The sequence below is a fragment of the Pimephales promelas genome, chromosome 21 (assembly GCF_988280905.1).
Source record: "Pimephales promelas chromosome 21, fPimPro1.hap1.1, whole genome shotgun sequence".
Classification (NCBI taxonomy): Eukaryota; Metazoa; Chordata; class Actinopteri; order Cypriniformes; family Leuciscidae; genus Pimephales; species Pimephales promelas.
The window spans coordinates 17,420,779-17,435,459 of record NC_142789.1 but is presented as its reverse complement, the minus strand read 5'-3'; the positions used below and the strand labels follow the sequence as shown (position 1 = coordinate 17,435,459).

At 35.8% G+C, this 14,681-nt stretch overlaps 1 protein-coding gene across 2 annotated transcripts in view; it reads right to left on the bottom strand.

Moving 5' to 3' along the window:
• cdh4 (cadherin 4, type 1, R-cadherin (retinal)) overlaps positions 1 to 14,681 on the bottom strand; it is a 258,635-nt gene that overhangs the window by 99,420 nt on the left and 144,534 nt on the right. For both annotated transcript variants that reach the window (XM_089125292.1, XM_089125293.1), the window contains one exon: positions 2,470 to 2,696. In XM_089125292.1, coding sequence (XP_088981418.1) covers positions 2,470 to 2,696 — 227 coding nt within the window. The remainder of the gene's footprint in view (positions 1 to 2,469; positions 2,697 to 14,681) is intronic.

Sequence of the window (14,681 nt, the reverse complement as noted above, 5' to 3'; positions counted from 1 at the left end):
ATTCAGAATCTTACTGGCATTCATTCCGGGCGTCTCGTGCTCGTCATCCACTCAAAACATAATGTTAACCTACTATTTGGCCAGCTCGCAAGCCAAACCACGTGTGTGTGGTGTGCCTGTTGTTTTGTTTCCGGTAGATCCGCTTGCGCTTTGGTCGACGAAGCAACAAAACGTCCTCGCCATTGAAATGAATAGGTTTCATAGCGCAGCACATCCTGTTATTATTATTATTTATATTTTTAATTAACTATGAAATTATAACTTTTTTTTTAGAAATAATGTATTATATAAACAATTAATTAGAGTAATAATTTAAAAAAAAACTGTTATTGACTAGGCAGATGCTAATATGGCTAGTACCTACATGCCTTTCAGCAAATCAGTTAAAGAGTGCTGGGCAAACCTTATGTTACCCAATTAATATTCATTAGCACAACTGATAAGCTTTGTATTAATGTCCCTTTACTTTGTCAGATTGTTCCTTTGCCCTGCTTTTTGGGACTTCAGTGAGTGATTCAAGGAGAATTGACTCATGACTTAGAGACAACACATAGGAAATTCTGGCACGTAAATAGATGCAAACACATATTAAATTCTGTAATACTCTGAGAGCTAAATCAGTGCATTTTTATTTAGATAATTTTTTTTTCATTAATTATTCATAATCTCAACTAGGTCAAAGAGTTGCAAAGAGTCACATCTCCCATGAACACCCATGTATCTTCCTGCTGTGTGTGTGCGTTTGTCCTTCAGGAACCAGCCTGAACCGGCAAGGAGACATTTCTCTCAATGGTTGTGCAGAAAGAGAGGACATGTGTGGGGTTAGGGACACGGGGATAGGGCTCGCCAGACCAGACTCCTGGATCCCTAGAGGACCTGCATTCCTGCCTCTCTGCTTGGCATTTCTAGGTCACTTTGGATGCAGAAACAGTCCGATGCCAGTGGGAAAGACATCTATATAAAACCTCTACACCTCATCTGCTCTACACCAGAGCACAGGACATGAGCATGACAGCCACATGTATTAAAAGTTTAATGATAGTTGCCAAGCAGGACACGTTGTGGCAGAAGTGAGTGAGTAAGTGTGTGTGTGTGTGCATTGGACAAAAATGACTTGGATGAAATATTACTCCTTTCATCTTTTGTATAAAAATTACATTTGAGCATTCACTTTCATAATCAGATCATGACATTTGGTGTGTTGCCAAGGGCTTGTGCAAACCCTTTAAAAGCACTCAACACGTGACGACGGCGTCTCTGCGTACTGTACATGCACGAGATGGCGAAATAAAATGTAATCAATTTAAAAATTGTAACTAGTTTTCAAATTCTGATGATAGCTTAAACGTAATAACATCTTGCTCTGTTATTGAATCTCATTCTTGCTGTTGCTATACGGGCAAATAATTACACTGAGATGGCATAGCGAACCCCCCTAAAACCATGAACTCAATCGATGTACATTATTTCATGCACTCCATTACTGAGCTGCTACTAAGCTTTTCACAACAGAAGAGAACACAAAAAAATACACATGCAAACTAAAAATAATACAATTATTCTAAAATAAAAGATTCTGTAATGTTTTTGAAAGCAGTGTCCTATGCTAACCATGCATATCTTAGATAAATAAACACAGACATATTCTGAAATAATATTACAAATGAAAAATAACTGTTTAACAACTATGATTTATACACCTCATGGCAGGGCAACATTTTATCAGCCATTCCTCCAGTCTTTAGTTTTGATCTGTTTAAAAATTCTCAGAGCATAAAGTCTTAAATAAAAATACTTATCCCAAAATTTTGACTGGTGGTATATATAATTAATAGTATATGCAAGTATAAATTATATACTATGGTATACCGTTCAAAAGTAACTGATTAAAACTGACAGTAAATATAAATAAATGCGGTTTGAACTTTCTATTTATTAAACAATTCTGAAAAAATTAAAATCATATTTCCACAAAATATTCAGCTTCACCATAACGGGTATATATATATATATATATATATATATATATATATATATATATATGAAGAGTTCAGATGCAAAAGCCTCTAAATGCCATTTGAAATTTTCTTCTTTAATTATGATTTTTATCAAACTTGTATATTTAAGTTCAGTAATTTCACTTAAATAACAATTAATAGGTAATTATCATTGCCATTTAAGTGCAAGCACTGAACTTAAATATACAAGCTTGATAAAAATCATCATTCTAGAAGAAAATTTCAAATGGCACTTAGAGGCTTTTGCATCTGAACTCTTCATATATATATATATATATATATATATAATATTAAAAAACAAAAAAGATAGCATGTACCTACAGTATATATAAAACAAACTTCCACAAAAGTATATTAAGTGGTTCAAGCTAAATTAATTTCAGCAAACAGACAACTGACACAAATAAATATAAAAAAAAAATAATATTTGATATAAATTACATATCCTTGCCTGGTTAATAGGAGGAGAAAGCGGGTGTCCTGCGAGGGCCAGTTTAACAGTGGTCTCCCAGATATACTTGCCCACGCTGTCTCTGGCCGTCACCATGAACTGAATCGGTTCGGTTAGATTCATCACATCTTGCTCTGCGTACAGAGAGCCATCCGGCCGAACGCTGAACTTTGGGTCACTGCTCTCAAAAGAAACCTCCTCTATTTGCGGACAGGTTTCGAACTCCACTGCAGGGAAAGAGAGAAAGAGAGGGTAAAGGGTGAGAAAAACATAAAATAACAATGAAACTATTATTGCTTACAGATGCAAAAAACTGTTCAAAGCGGGTATTGGGTGATATATGTAATAGGAACGCAAGACACCATTAGTCTAAATGACTTACATCTGATAATGTTTATATATAAAAAGAAAAAAAATCAAAGTGAGCTCTTAGATACAGACTCCTCTGACAGCAGAAGTGTCACAATTCAGTTTTTTCTGAAAATGTAAAAAGGTAGCAAACAGAATGAGTGAGTCATATGCTTTCTCTCGCTATGGTTGTTTGGAAAGGTTTCCGGTCAACAACAGCAGATGGTCCGTTCAGTTACACCTGAGGGAAAGTTCCACAGCTTCAGCTCTACTTAAAGTGAGCGAGCCAGCAACAGAGCGAGAGAAGGAGAGGGAGCCATGTGCCACGTCTAGATTAATCACAGTTTAAATATTAAAGCTCTATTTCACATACAGTACACCAGAAGTTCATTCCTACAACTTTAGTAGACCATATGGGAGACTAAGGCTAGTTTTCACAAATTGTACACCAGAAAATATTTCTCAGTATAGACACATTTATTAAAGATTCTTGTTTATAAAAAGCTACTGAACAATTGCACTGTTAATGCTCAGGGGAAAAAAATAGATAACGAAGACTCACTGTACTGGACATCACGGTATTCCGGACACTAGACCATTTCCGCAAATTCTATAAATAGACAGTTCATGGTCATTTCAACGTATGTCTTCTTTGCCTCATTCTCTTTCACTTGCGACTAACCCAGCTTATAGTTGTTAAAATGTATACGTAATATATTAGAAATGACTCCTTCCCTGTCTGAAAGACAGCGAGTAGAATTTTTCAGCCAGTGAACATTGACAATAACAGAGCTTGTTGTCACACTACTGTATATGTGATAAGTACAACTAGGGCTACAACTAACAATTAATTGATTAATCAGTCTTTTTTGTGATTAATCAGAAGAAGAATCAAAAACATACATGATGTATGTTAACATTAATGGTATTCCACAAAGGCATTTGAAAACAAAATGTATTTATGTAGGCTATGCTGTATGAAACAAAATAATAATAATTTAAAAAAGGTTAAATATAAACATTACGTTATGAACAAAAAAACTGATTGCTTAGTATTTTAAAGCAGAAACTAAAACGACTTAATTAAAAATTAAATAAAAAATGTAGCCAACAAAACATAACTTGACAATTTATGAAAAACACACAATCACTTTTCAAAACATGTACTGGTACAGCTCTTATAAATATCATTACTTGTGTTACATGTATATTTTTAAACCTACACTTAACAGATATAAGCGTATTGGTGTAACCATAGATATCTATATAAAGGCTATAGATGTCTTAAGGCAGAGTTTCTATCGTCATCACCGGCGGCCATCTTGTCACAGGTAAGCTGATGTAAGATGAGTGGTCAGAACGAACACAAATACTTTTATCTCGTTGAAATCTTGACAAATTTACAAACGGTTTGGTTTCTTACACACGTTATTAACGTGGCAGACACGACTAATCGATAATGTAATTCGTAGTTGATTATTTTCATTATCGATAATAATCGATTTTATTGATTAGTTTTGCAGCCCTAAATGCAACATTTATGCATTTGACAGATGTTTTTTTATCTAAAGTGATTTACATTGCATTTAAGTTATTTTATTAAGTTATTCCACATATTCCATGGGAATCGAACCTTTGACCTTAGCAATGTTAGTGCAAGTGCATGTTACTTTTTCAGCTACAAAAAGACAGAAAGAAAGAAAGAAAGAAAGAAAGAAAGAAAGAAAGAAAAAAAGAAATAAAGAAATAAAGAAAGAAAGAAAGAAAGAACGAAAGAAAGAAAGAAAGAAAGAAAGAAAGAAAGAAAGAAAGAAAGAAAGAAAGAAAGAAAGAAAGAAAGAAAGAAAGAAAGGCAAGGTCAAGCAATTGTTTTAAATATTAGACTTTAAAAATCTTTTCAAATTATAAGTAACATTTAAAACTTGCATGACCCAGAAGCTACTATAGGATGAACATTATTGAAATTTGAGTTGAGGACACAATTTAACAAAACAACAAAATAATAATATTTCAATATAAGAGCTAGGTGTTTGAAACCAATATAAAACCACCAGAGAAAGTGCACAATTTAACCGCCACAGACGCATAGCCCTTGTGACAACTAGCCCCAGTCTCCATTATTTATTACAGACACATTCCAGTTGCACAGAACCATAGTCTTCACAGACCACTAGTAGAGGGTCAAAGCATTCCAAATAGATTTGAGTGCCGCTTCTCTCATCTCTTTCATCCCTCAGGACTGAAAAGAAAGAAAGATGGAACTAAGATCACTTCCTACTGATTTTATCTCTCTTCCAAAACCATGCTGATAACAAGACAAATTGATTTCATAAATCACTGCGGGACCAAGTCACTTGTTAAGAGTGCTGGGCGAAAATGTTTGAAGAAAAATAAAATCCGTCCATGAAATATCTTGCACGACAAGCTTTTTAATCAAGCCATCTATCCAATTTACCACATGGTTTCCTGCCAGAAGATGCGCCAAAACAACAGGCTAATAAAGCGTAGAATCCATTTCACCAATTGTGCCATGGCTCGCTCAATGCTCCGGAGTTTTGCCTGGTGAATAATTGCAAATGGGAGAGGTGTAGATGCTCTTATGCACTTTTAAGAATGAGCACCAAAACACTGACACACGAAAAACACACTGCCTACTTTAAAAAGCACTGCTAAACACAGACAAAAAAACAAACAAAGTGCATTATACTTGGATTATCAAAACATTTTACTCTGTCAGTTCTCCTGAAGATGTCTAAAAGTTTTAAATCAAGAATCAGAATGAATTTGCTACATGGCAAATGTAACAAATGGTCTGAATACACTTCCTGTTGTTGATGGGAATATATATATATATATGTATATATATATATTCATTAATTAATGTTAAGCATCAACAAAAAACTTCTGCCATCAGGGAAAGATAAAAAAACACAAGCATGATAAAAAAAGAGAGAGATTGGTGTTTCTGTGAAGCAACAATGACAGCCATTGTTTTTGTAAATTATGCTAATTTGCTTTAATTGAACATGCTAATTATTGTCATTGAAGGCTTTTTATCACCCCACAACTGACATACGGAGTAAACCTGTGAATCAGGGGACAGAGGCTAAACTTTGGGTGTTTGCATAAGAAAAACACTGTTGGCCAACATGATATTGTCGTGCTATGAGATGGGATTTTGACATTGGGAACACAAGAATGGTCAGCCTTAAAGTGTTATTATCAAACTGAGGATGCCTAACCAAAATTCTCCTGTTTTCTCTATTGGTCTCTCGCTTTTTTTTTCATAAAGACAAACAGGATTGTTCAGAACTCCTCCCACTAGTCTCAGTCTCGGATGGCACATCCATACAGTACACATCTTATAGTCCATTTGCTGTATTATGCATATACCATGCATACTGATATCACAAATATGTAGCATACTAGATCACAAATATGTTTGTGCTAGTCTTTTCAATGTGTTGACAGTCTCCAGATACAGATCACTCTTGGAAAAAACATGAAATTTAAATTTTCTCTAACAGTTTAATAAACAAGATGTAAATATTGAAGTAACTTGCATATCAGACAGCATAATGCCTGTTCGTCTCTGCCAACAAAAATATCTCCAAATATAGTTCAATCAAACACTGCACAACTCCAAGCAGCATACAATAGTGATGCACATTTCGGCAATTTTACCTTTCACTGTGAAGATCTAAACATATTTAGATATATAGGAAACCGCAATGAAAGACGATTTCAATATATCAAAATATGTTTAGTGAAAGGTAAAACTTCCGAAATCTCTGTGTAAACAATGAGTGACGTACACACGCAAGCATTCGCAGACTGAAGCACCCATGCTGTCAGACCAGTTGGACATGGCTGTGGTTACACGAGGTAAAAACGATATAAATACTGTTCGCTTTCTCACACAAACTGCTCGTTTCGTGTCTTAGGCCATCAATATGTAATTACATTTATGAGTTATTAAATCATGTTTAATTTGGACTTCTCTGTGCATGCTCTGAAGGTGAACCGAGGGTGGACCCCCTAAACCTCCATTATATGACTGATAGACAACAACAGTTTGACCGAAAAATATCAAAATTGAAAATACTGTGGAAACAAAGACACTTACAGTACATCTTGGATGTCCTTGAGGTAAGCTAAAACATCACAAATTAATTTCAAAGTGAACTATCCCTTTAACACACAGACGGACAGCCTATTGATATTTGCCTTCTGTTATACTGTGAGAAGTTTGATCCAATAAAACAGACATTTTCTGTCCATGTAGGAGGTTCTTGCAATAGCAATTCAAAACAGGCTGAAATATACGTGAAGTACTAAAATCCAGTATCATATACAATTACAATTTCTAATTCAAGTCACAAGCTTTAACCAGAGCCCACATAAATAAAAACAACAACAACAACAAAAATCAATTATCGATTGGTGTTTCAGATTGCACACGACAGCTTTATTGAAACAGCAATTCAGAGTTTGGAATGTCAAGCTCTAATGTGTAAGAAGAGATGTGGGAGAGATATTCATTTATTGACCAAGAGGTACGAACAAGAGAAAGAAAAACGGGCAAGAACTAGATGATTGTGTCTGTCTGACTCCCTGACTGTGTGTGAGTGTGTAGTAGAGGGGGAACACAAGAACCGCTGTGAACTAGCAACACAGTAGAACAATCTTTTAAACAAGTTAGTATTGTGCTTTAAATGTGAATCATGTCATTTCTGCAGCTATAGGTGGATGGCTGGCTGGAATGAGGTATGAACATAAGAAAAGGAGGACAGACCAGATAGCTAGAAGGACAGACGGACTGAATGGATGGATGGAAAGATAGATAAGGCACTTCAGGAGAGCAGTTGCATTTGTTGTTCTGCACGGGCTCCCCTGAAGGTCATCCAGGCTTGTGCTTACAAACAGACCAACATCACAAATTCAGGAGCTTTACAACATGCCCTTTGCCTTATTGAGTGGTGTGTAGACACCCGAGAGGTGTGGAAGGGTCACCTGGGGTTCAAGATGTAGCCTTCTCAAAACATTATGAATCGACTGTAAGCGCAAACAACTCCTGCAATATGGATAGGATTATGAAGGACCTTTGTGGTTTTTGCTCGATGTCTGTAAGCTTTATATGCTCGCATACATCTAAACTCTGTCTTGTAAATTAACTTTTAATAGATAAAAACATTTAAAATGTACACTCTCTCGTCCGGGGGGAAATTAATAAAAAATATTGATAGCTCATCTTGTACTTTTTTTTGTGTGTGTAATAAAATGCTCTCTGTAATGAGAAGATGACCAATTCCTGAATTCTAAATACCACATGCCTATCATGAGAGATTTAGCAGATGACTAGATTTCAAATAGGCCACAGAAAATGCAACAAATCAATGGGAAAAGAAAATCCTGACTTGGCCATCCATCCATCTATGCATACATCCATACATTCGGATGATGAGATACACCTTTCCATGTGAAGCGCTTTGAGTACTCAGAAAAGCGCTATATAAATGTGACGTCACGCTGTCGGACGCCCCTCCCACGATTGTTGACTGACAGTTGAATTTTAACACATCCCCGCACTGAGCGAGCTGCCATCTTAGTCAAATCGTAGTAAAAAGCAGAAAAAAGTTTTCATGACCATTAGTTGTAACCTCAATCTGTCAACGGACTAACCTAGCCTTTACGTCTGTTAAAGGAGAAATCCGGCGCAAAATGAACCTTTGGTCTAATAAAACATTGGTACCTAGTCAACCGTTCTCTGAGATTTGTTTTCATGATAATCGAATGTAAAGAGTTTTATCTCTAAAAACTGTTTAGCGTGTACGGTGCACTAATATAGGGGCATTTAATAAGTAAAAAGAAATCGCTAGTTAATACTACTAACAAGGCTCAAAATAGCCCCGCAGTAACATAATGAGAGTCCCTACATGCAAAACGAAGCATTGACAACTTTGTAAGTGTACAGACCGTTTAATAAGAAGCATAAAAAGTAGACAGGCAGCAGCCATCTTTGGAAAACAGTCTCGACAAGTCGAACCACGAACGCCGTTCATACAGTTCAGAAGTTCGCTGAACATCCATAGACTTCATATAGTTCAGCTCACTTGGCACGTCGTTCGTGGTTCGACCACAAATTGTCGAACTTCTTTGCAGCCGTCATCTTGTTCCAGGTGCCATTCTCTCTCTAAAATATCCCTCAACTATTGTCTGGCAAGACTCCACATGCATTGTGTCAAAACGCCAGCAGATCAGAGGGGCGGAGTGAGCAAAGCTCATTATTATTTAAAGGCATATGCACTGAAACGCCGTGTTGAAAACAGAGCTGGTTTTGACCAGGTAAAATTAGTGTTTTCTTAAAATACTAATGCGAATTTTTTAATAAAAGTATATCACAAAGTTTTCATTTAGACCCTAAACATTCATATTAACTTAACTTGTACAAAAAAAAATGGCATTATATGATGCCTTTAAAGGTTTCCATTTCTGTTAACAATGTGGCGCATCCACTTACAAAAGTACAATTTTGCTATATTTATGGTAGGAAATTTACTAAATATCTCCATGGATCATGATCTTTACTTAATATGCTAATGATTTTTGGCATAAAAGAAAAAAACGATAATTTTGACCCATAGAGTGTTTTGTTAGCTATTGCCACAAATATACCTGTGCAACTTAAGACTGGTTTTGTGGTCCAGGGTCACAAATAATAACAATAATAAAAGCACCACTATTCAAAAGTTCCAGCCCGTTCTCATCCCAAGGCATCATATACTGACGCTTTTGCCAATGCGTATACATCCAACGCACATGGCACCCTTTAGCGTCAATATGAGACGCAGATATATATGGGCCAGAAGGCGCCTCCTAGTGGTCTAACCATAACCCTACCCCAGACCTAAACCTACCCATTCCCGAAGCGTGTTATATTGACGCTAAAGGGTGCCATGTGCATTAGATGTATACGCATTGGCAAACGAGTCAGTATATGACGCCTTGGGATGAAAATGCGTTGAAAGTGCGGGTCAGCTTTGTTTGTTTTTGGAAGAAAAAAAAATGCATTACAGCTCAAGAGCATACAGTATGAGTCTGGTGAGTAAACAATGGATTTTTTTTTTTTTAAAGGTGAACTATCCCTTTTAAATTCCCTGTCTAAAATGTTGGCTCTGGAAAAAAAGGGTATTGTGTTAATGTCTTTGCAGGAATAAAAGATTGTCCTTCCCATTACCCCATGCCTGATCAGGTCCACCTGCCACACCACTGCAGGTAGTACTGGGAAAAAGGGGCATGACATTCACAAGACATCCACACAACTGCACAAATGCACAGTGCAGATGTGTGCGTGCGCATACACACACATCCACGTGGCAAGGTCTTCAGGTCTGGTACCGAAGGGCTGCATTGTTCCGCTTGACTGACGGAGGAATAATGTACGGCGGCACAGAACTCTCTGTACGACCAGCAGACCCGCACAACACAAAGACAGGGGGACAGTGAGGGCACCAAACTGTTACCCTCACACACACGCACAAACCCAGACACACACACACGGATCCCCCCTGACCCAAACATTCAGTCACTTTTGACAATGGCGGTCATGCTTGATGAAGCGAAGTGGGTTATAATACTCCGGTACCGCTATTTGCCGACTGGAACTGCGAGTATGTGAGTTATATGATATTCACATGTTAAGTAAACATTTTAAAACATCGTTTTTTCGACATTTCCTTTGTATTGATAGGTTTGGAGTTTGAGGGGTAGTTTGTGTTAGAGAGCTCAGATGTTCATTTTAGCACAATACTATCTAAAAATGTCAGGTCAGTTATATTCCTTTCTTTATTTGAGGGGTGGGGAGGGTTACTTTTATTCAGCAAGGATTAATTAAATTGATCAAAAGTGACAGTAAAGACATCTATAATGCCAAAAAAAGTTTTGATTTCAAATAAAAGTTGTTTTTAATACTTTTTTGTTTTATTCATTCTAGAATCCTGAAGTCCTGTAGCATGCTTCCTCAAAAATATCAAGCAGCACAACTGTCTTTGACCCAAACATCCTGTCACTTAAATAACACACTATTTCGACATTCTCCGACACCTCGTAACAGTGAAATTCTACTGCATGTGAGAAAATGACATTCGCGAATGTGACTGTCATACTGTGTGCTCAGGACATGTTGAGTAAACATTTTAATACGTCTTTTCGCAACTTTCACTTCGGAATGACAAAATCTAACAAGTTGTAACGTGTATGATAGGTCTGGAGTTTGTGTCAGGAAAACAAGCTATGGCAGAGAATTCGGACATGCTTCAAATCCTCCTCACAAAGCCACGTGTCTGGACTGCTAATTAGTGTGAATGAACCAAAAACACTTCTGTTTTTTCTTCCGCACAGCACTTTTTGTGTGAGGCTGCTTGGTGCCTGAGACACAAATATGTTGTTAAAAGAAGAAGAAGAAAAAAAAACATCTATCTACTCTTTGTAATTTAATGTGTCTGTCTGAAAGAGCTCCTAAGAGCTTGATCAGTGAGGTACTGCAATGCCAAGAACTAAATCAGCAGGTCTTGACACTTGTCCACAAATCAGAGAATGAAAACATTTGAGTTCACAACTATGAACTAAAGCACTTTTTCTGAGCACTGCAGGCTAATGGCCTGAAGTATGACAACTAATGTATGACTACAGTTGTTTCACTTCTTCTGGCACAAACTGTACTGTTCGTTCTCCTCTGGGCAGTTTTGCACTTGACTGAGAACAGCCATCCTCTGCTTCCCTGCTGCCATGTGGCAGTATATTTTTGAGTACACAGTTTAATTAGCCTAGTTTCTTGAGGTTTTAAATGTGCCGTGTTATTTTGAAGCAGCACAAACCTCGAAAGCACTTTGGGGTTTTGCATTTGCTTCAATACGGGTCATGGCACCACTCTCACATAACTGTGAGAATATCTATATATATAGAATATCTATATATTCTCATATATATATTTAATTTTGATGAATGTATGATGTTAGCATTTGATTGCGTTTTTCTAATAATAATTAGCTTGTAATGTAAGAATGCATTAATATATATATATATATACATATATATACTGTATATATATATATATATATATATATATATATATATATGAAGAGTTCAGATGCAAACGCCTCTAAATGTCATTTGAAATTTTCTTCTTTAATGATGATTTTTATCAAACTTGTATATGTAAGTTCAGTGATTTCACTTAAATGGTAATGATAATAAATTGCCTATTAATTGTTATTTAAGTGAAATTACTGAACTTAAATATACAAGTTTGATAAAAATCATCATTAAAGAAGAAAATATCAAATGGCATTTAGAGGCTTTTGCATCTGAACTCTTCATATACACACACCCACACACCCCCCCCCCCCCCCCCACACACACACACACACACACACACACATATATATATATATATATATATATATATATATATATATATATATATTAAACACACAACAACAAACCACAATAAAATAGTAAAAAGTATATTTTGTGGCTATTTCCTGGAGAAAATCTCCCAAAGGCAAGAGAGAGATCTGCCTTAAGGACAAAGCCGTGTTTTCAGGCATCGAGAGTTGATCTGCTCTTACAGACACTGCAGATCTCTTTTCATTCTCTTATCTCAGAATTGGAAGCTCATGGTGTAGAAGGATGTGGTTTTAGGCCCGGGGATAATAGAGCGGACACGAGATAAAGAAGTTGTGCGGAAGTTGGAGAAGTGGAAACAATTAAAAGAGAGGGAAACGAACATCAGTCGGAGGTGTCAAAGTGATTAATACACCTCATCGGCATGAAAGAAAGGCGTGTGTTTCTTACGAAAACATTAGTCACAGTGACATCCTATTGGGTGCGTTCTTTTGAAAGGGCTTTTTAATAAACTGGCTGAACACATTTCACAGACTGGACTGAATTAAACCCAAGTTATCAGTTGAAACCGAATCAGTTGAACCGATTGAAATGCTTGGACGGATTATAGAGTTAATCACTCACTTAATTGATCACGTCCAACTCGAAATGAACCAAACAGATTTCAAAAGGCCAATCCCAAATCACTCGAGCCATTCATTAAAAATGAGAGAAAAAAGACTTTTGCTAAGTTAGGCTTATACTCATTGCATTTACACTTTATAAATATGCATGCATTGTTAATGGCAACGGTTATTTTGACACTTGTATTGTTCGTGCAAAATAATATGTGGCAACTTAAGCAGAGAAACATACCTGTTATAAACCTTTTTTTTTATTCTAAACGTGGGATAAAAAACAGTGCACAGACACAATGTAATTAGTGTGGCAGTAACAAATGGAGCAGGGAAACAATTTACACTAATTACAACACACTATCTAATTTACACAACATAAATGAAAACATGATAAACAGCACTATTTAACTAAATAACTATTAAGTTAAGAAACAGGTGGCAACACAGGGGCATCTAGGGATACTTTTGAGGGATGACTCAAATCAAAATTCTTTGAAACAGTATGGATGAATCAAAATAACTGCTGGAATAAATCGTCTGTAATTATAGTCATGACCAGACTCAGTCGGTCTCAAACATGGCAGCACAAGCGTGTGCTGAAAATAAATTGTAGTAAAATTGATCAAAGCTAACTTAATTGTGGCTTCATTCTAAATACTATGGAAATCATTCATTCTAACCAATTATGGATGCTCTTGGCCGAAACTCAACACCTAAAATATTAAAAATAAATAAATAAATAAATAAATATATATATATATATTTATTATTTTAAATTAATGAATTTAATATTTTTTTGTATAATTGTATTAATATTAGACTTTTTAAATTTCCAAAGAAATGTATTTAATCTAAATAGATAAATAAATAAATAAATACAAGCCAGTAAAATAAAATACCCACACTTTTAATTAAAGTAACACAACAAAATTCGACTGAAAATATATATTTTTGGCTCATATTTTCAGCCTCTTACTCTTTCGGACAAAAAACGGAAAATGCCATTTTCAACCGATTATTTTCAGTGGATCCTTACTATTGTGAAGGGTCATTTCATTATTGTAGCGCTGTCCTAGAATTTATTATCAAGGAATTACGGTGTCTATTAATGGGTATAACTATAGTAACGTCTTCAACTAGTCAGCTTGCAGATGAAAAGAACATTTAAAATCCCTCGCCAATGTTGATTCTTGTTTTATTACATTACATACATACACTATGCTTTGTTCCACAGTTTATTTGTTTTGTAATGGGTGATGTCTCTATTATATAGGGTTTTTTCTGGTTTAAATTAATAATATTAATTGTTTTGTCCATTGGAAATGCAGATTTGACAGTAGCTTGAGTTCTCAGTACAGTCCCTCCAGGATTTCACGATTTTTTTTGTTGTGATTTTTGCGATCAAAATGACTGATTTTGTGGTGGTAATTTCCAAAAATTTGTGAAAAATATTGCGATTAGTCCTTCCAGAAAAACGCAGAGGTTTTTTTGTGATTGTTGCAGGCAAAAATTGATTGATTGCGCGGCCCGTTTTCTTTAAAATAATGAATGGAATTTCTTTAAAATGGAATATGCGGGATATTTATGCAATTTTATGCGATGAAATTGCAGGAATTTGCAAAAATTGAGGGAACTTGCAAAAATTGCGGTTTGATGAAAAAGAGAAAAAAAGTGATTCCCCCAACATCCTGTTCTCACTAGGCTAATGTAAGAGTCATTTCTTATTACTTCCTTTGATAAGCAAGCATACTACATCATAGAAAGTGCTGGGAATATTTATTTTCTCATCTTGTTTTATTTCAGACTGTAACGAGTGTAAATAAGGTGCGACTCCTTTAAGAG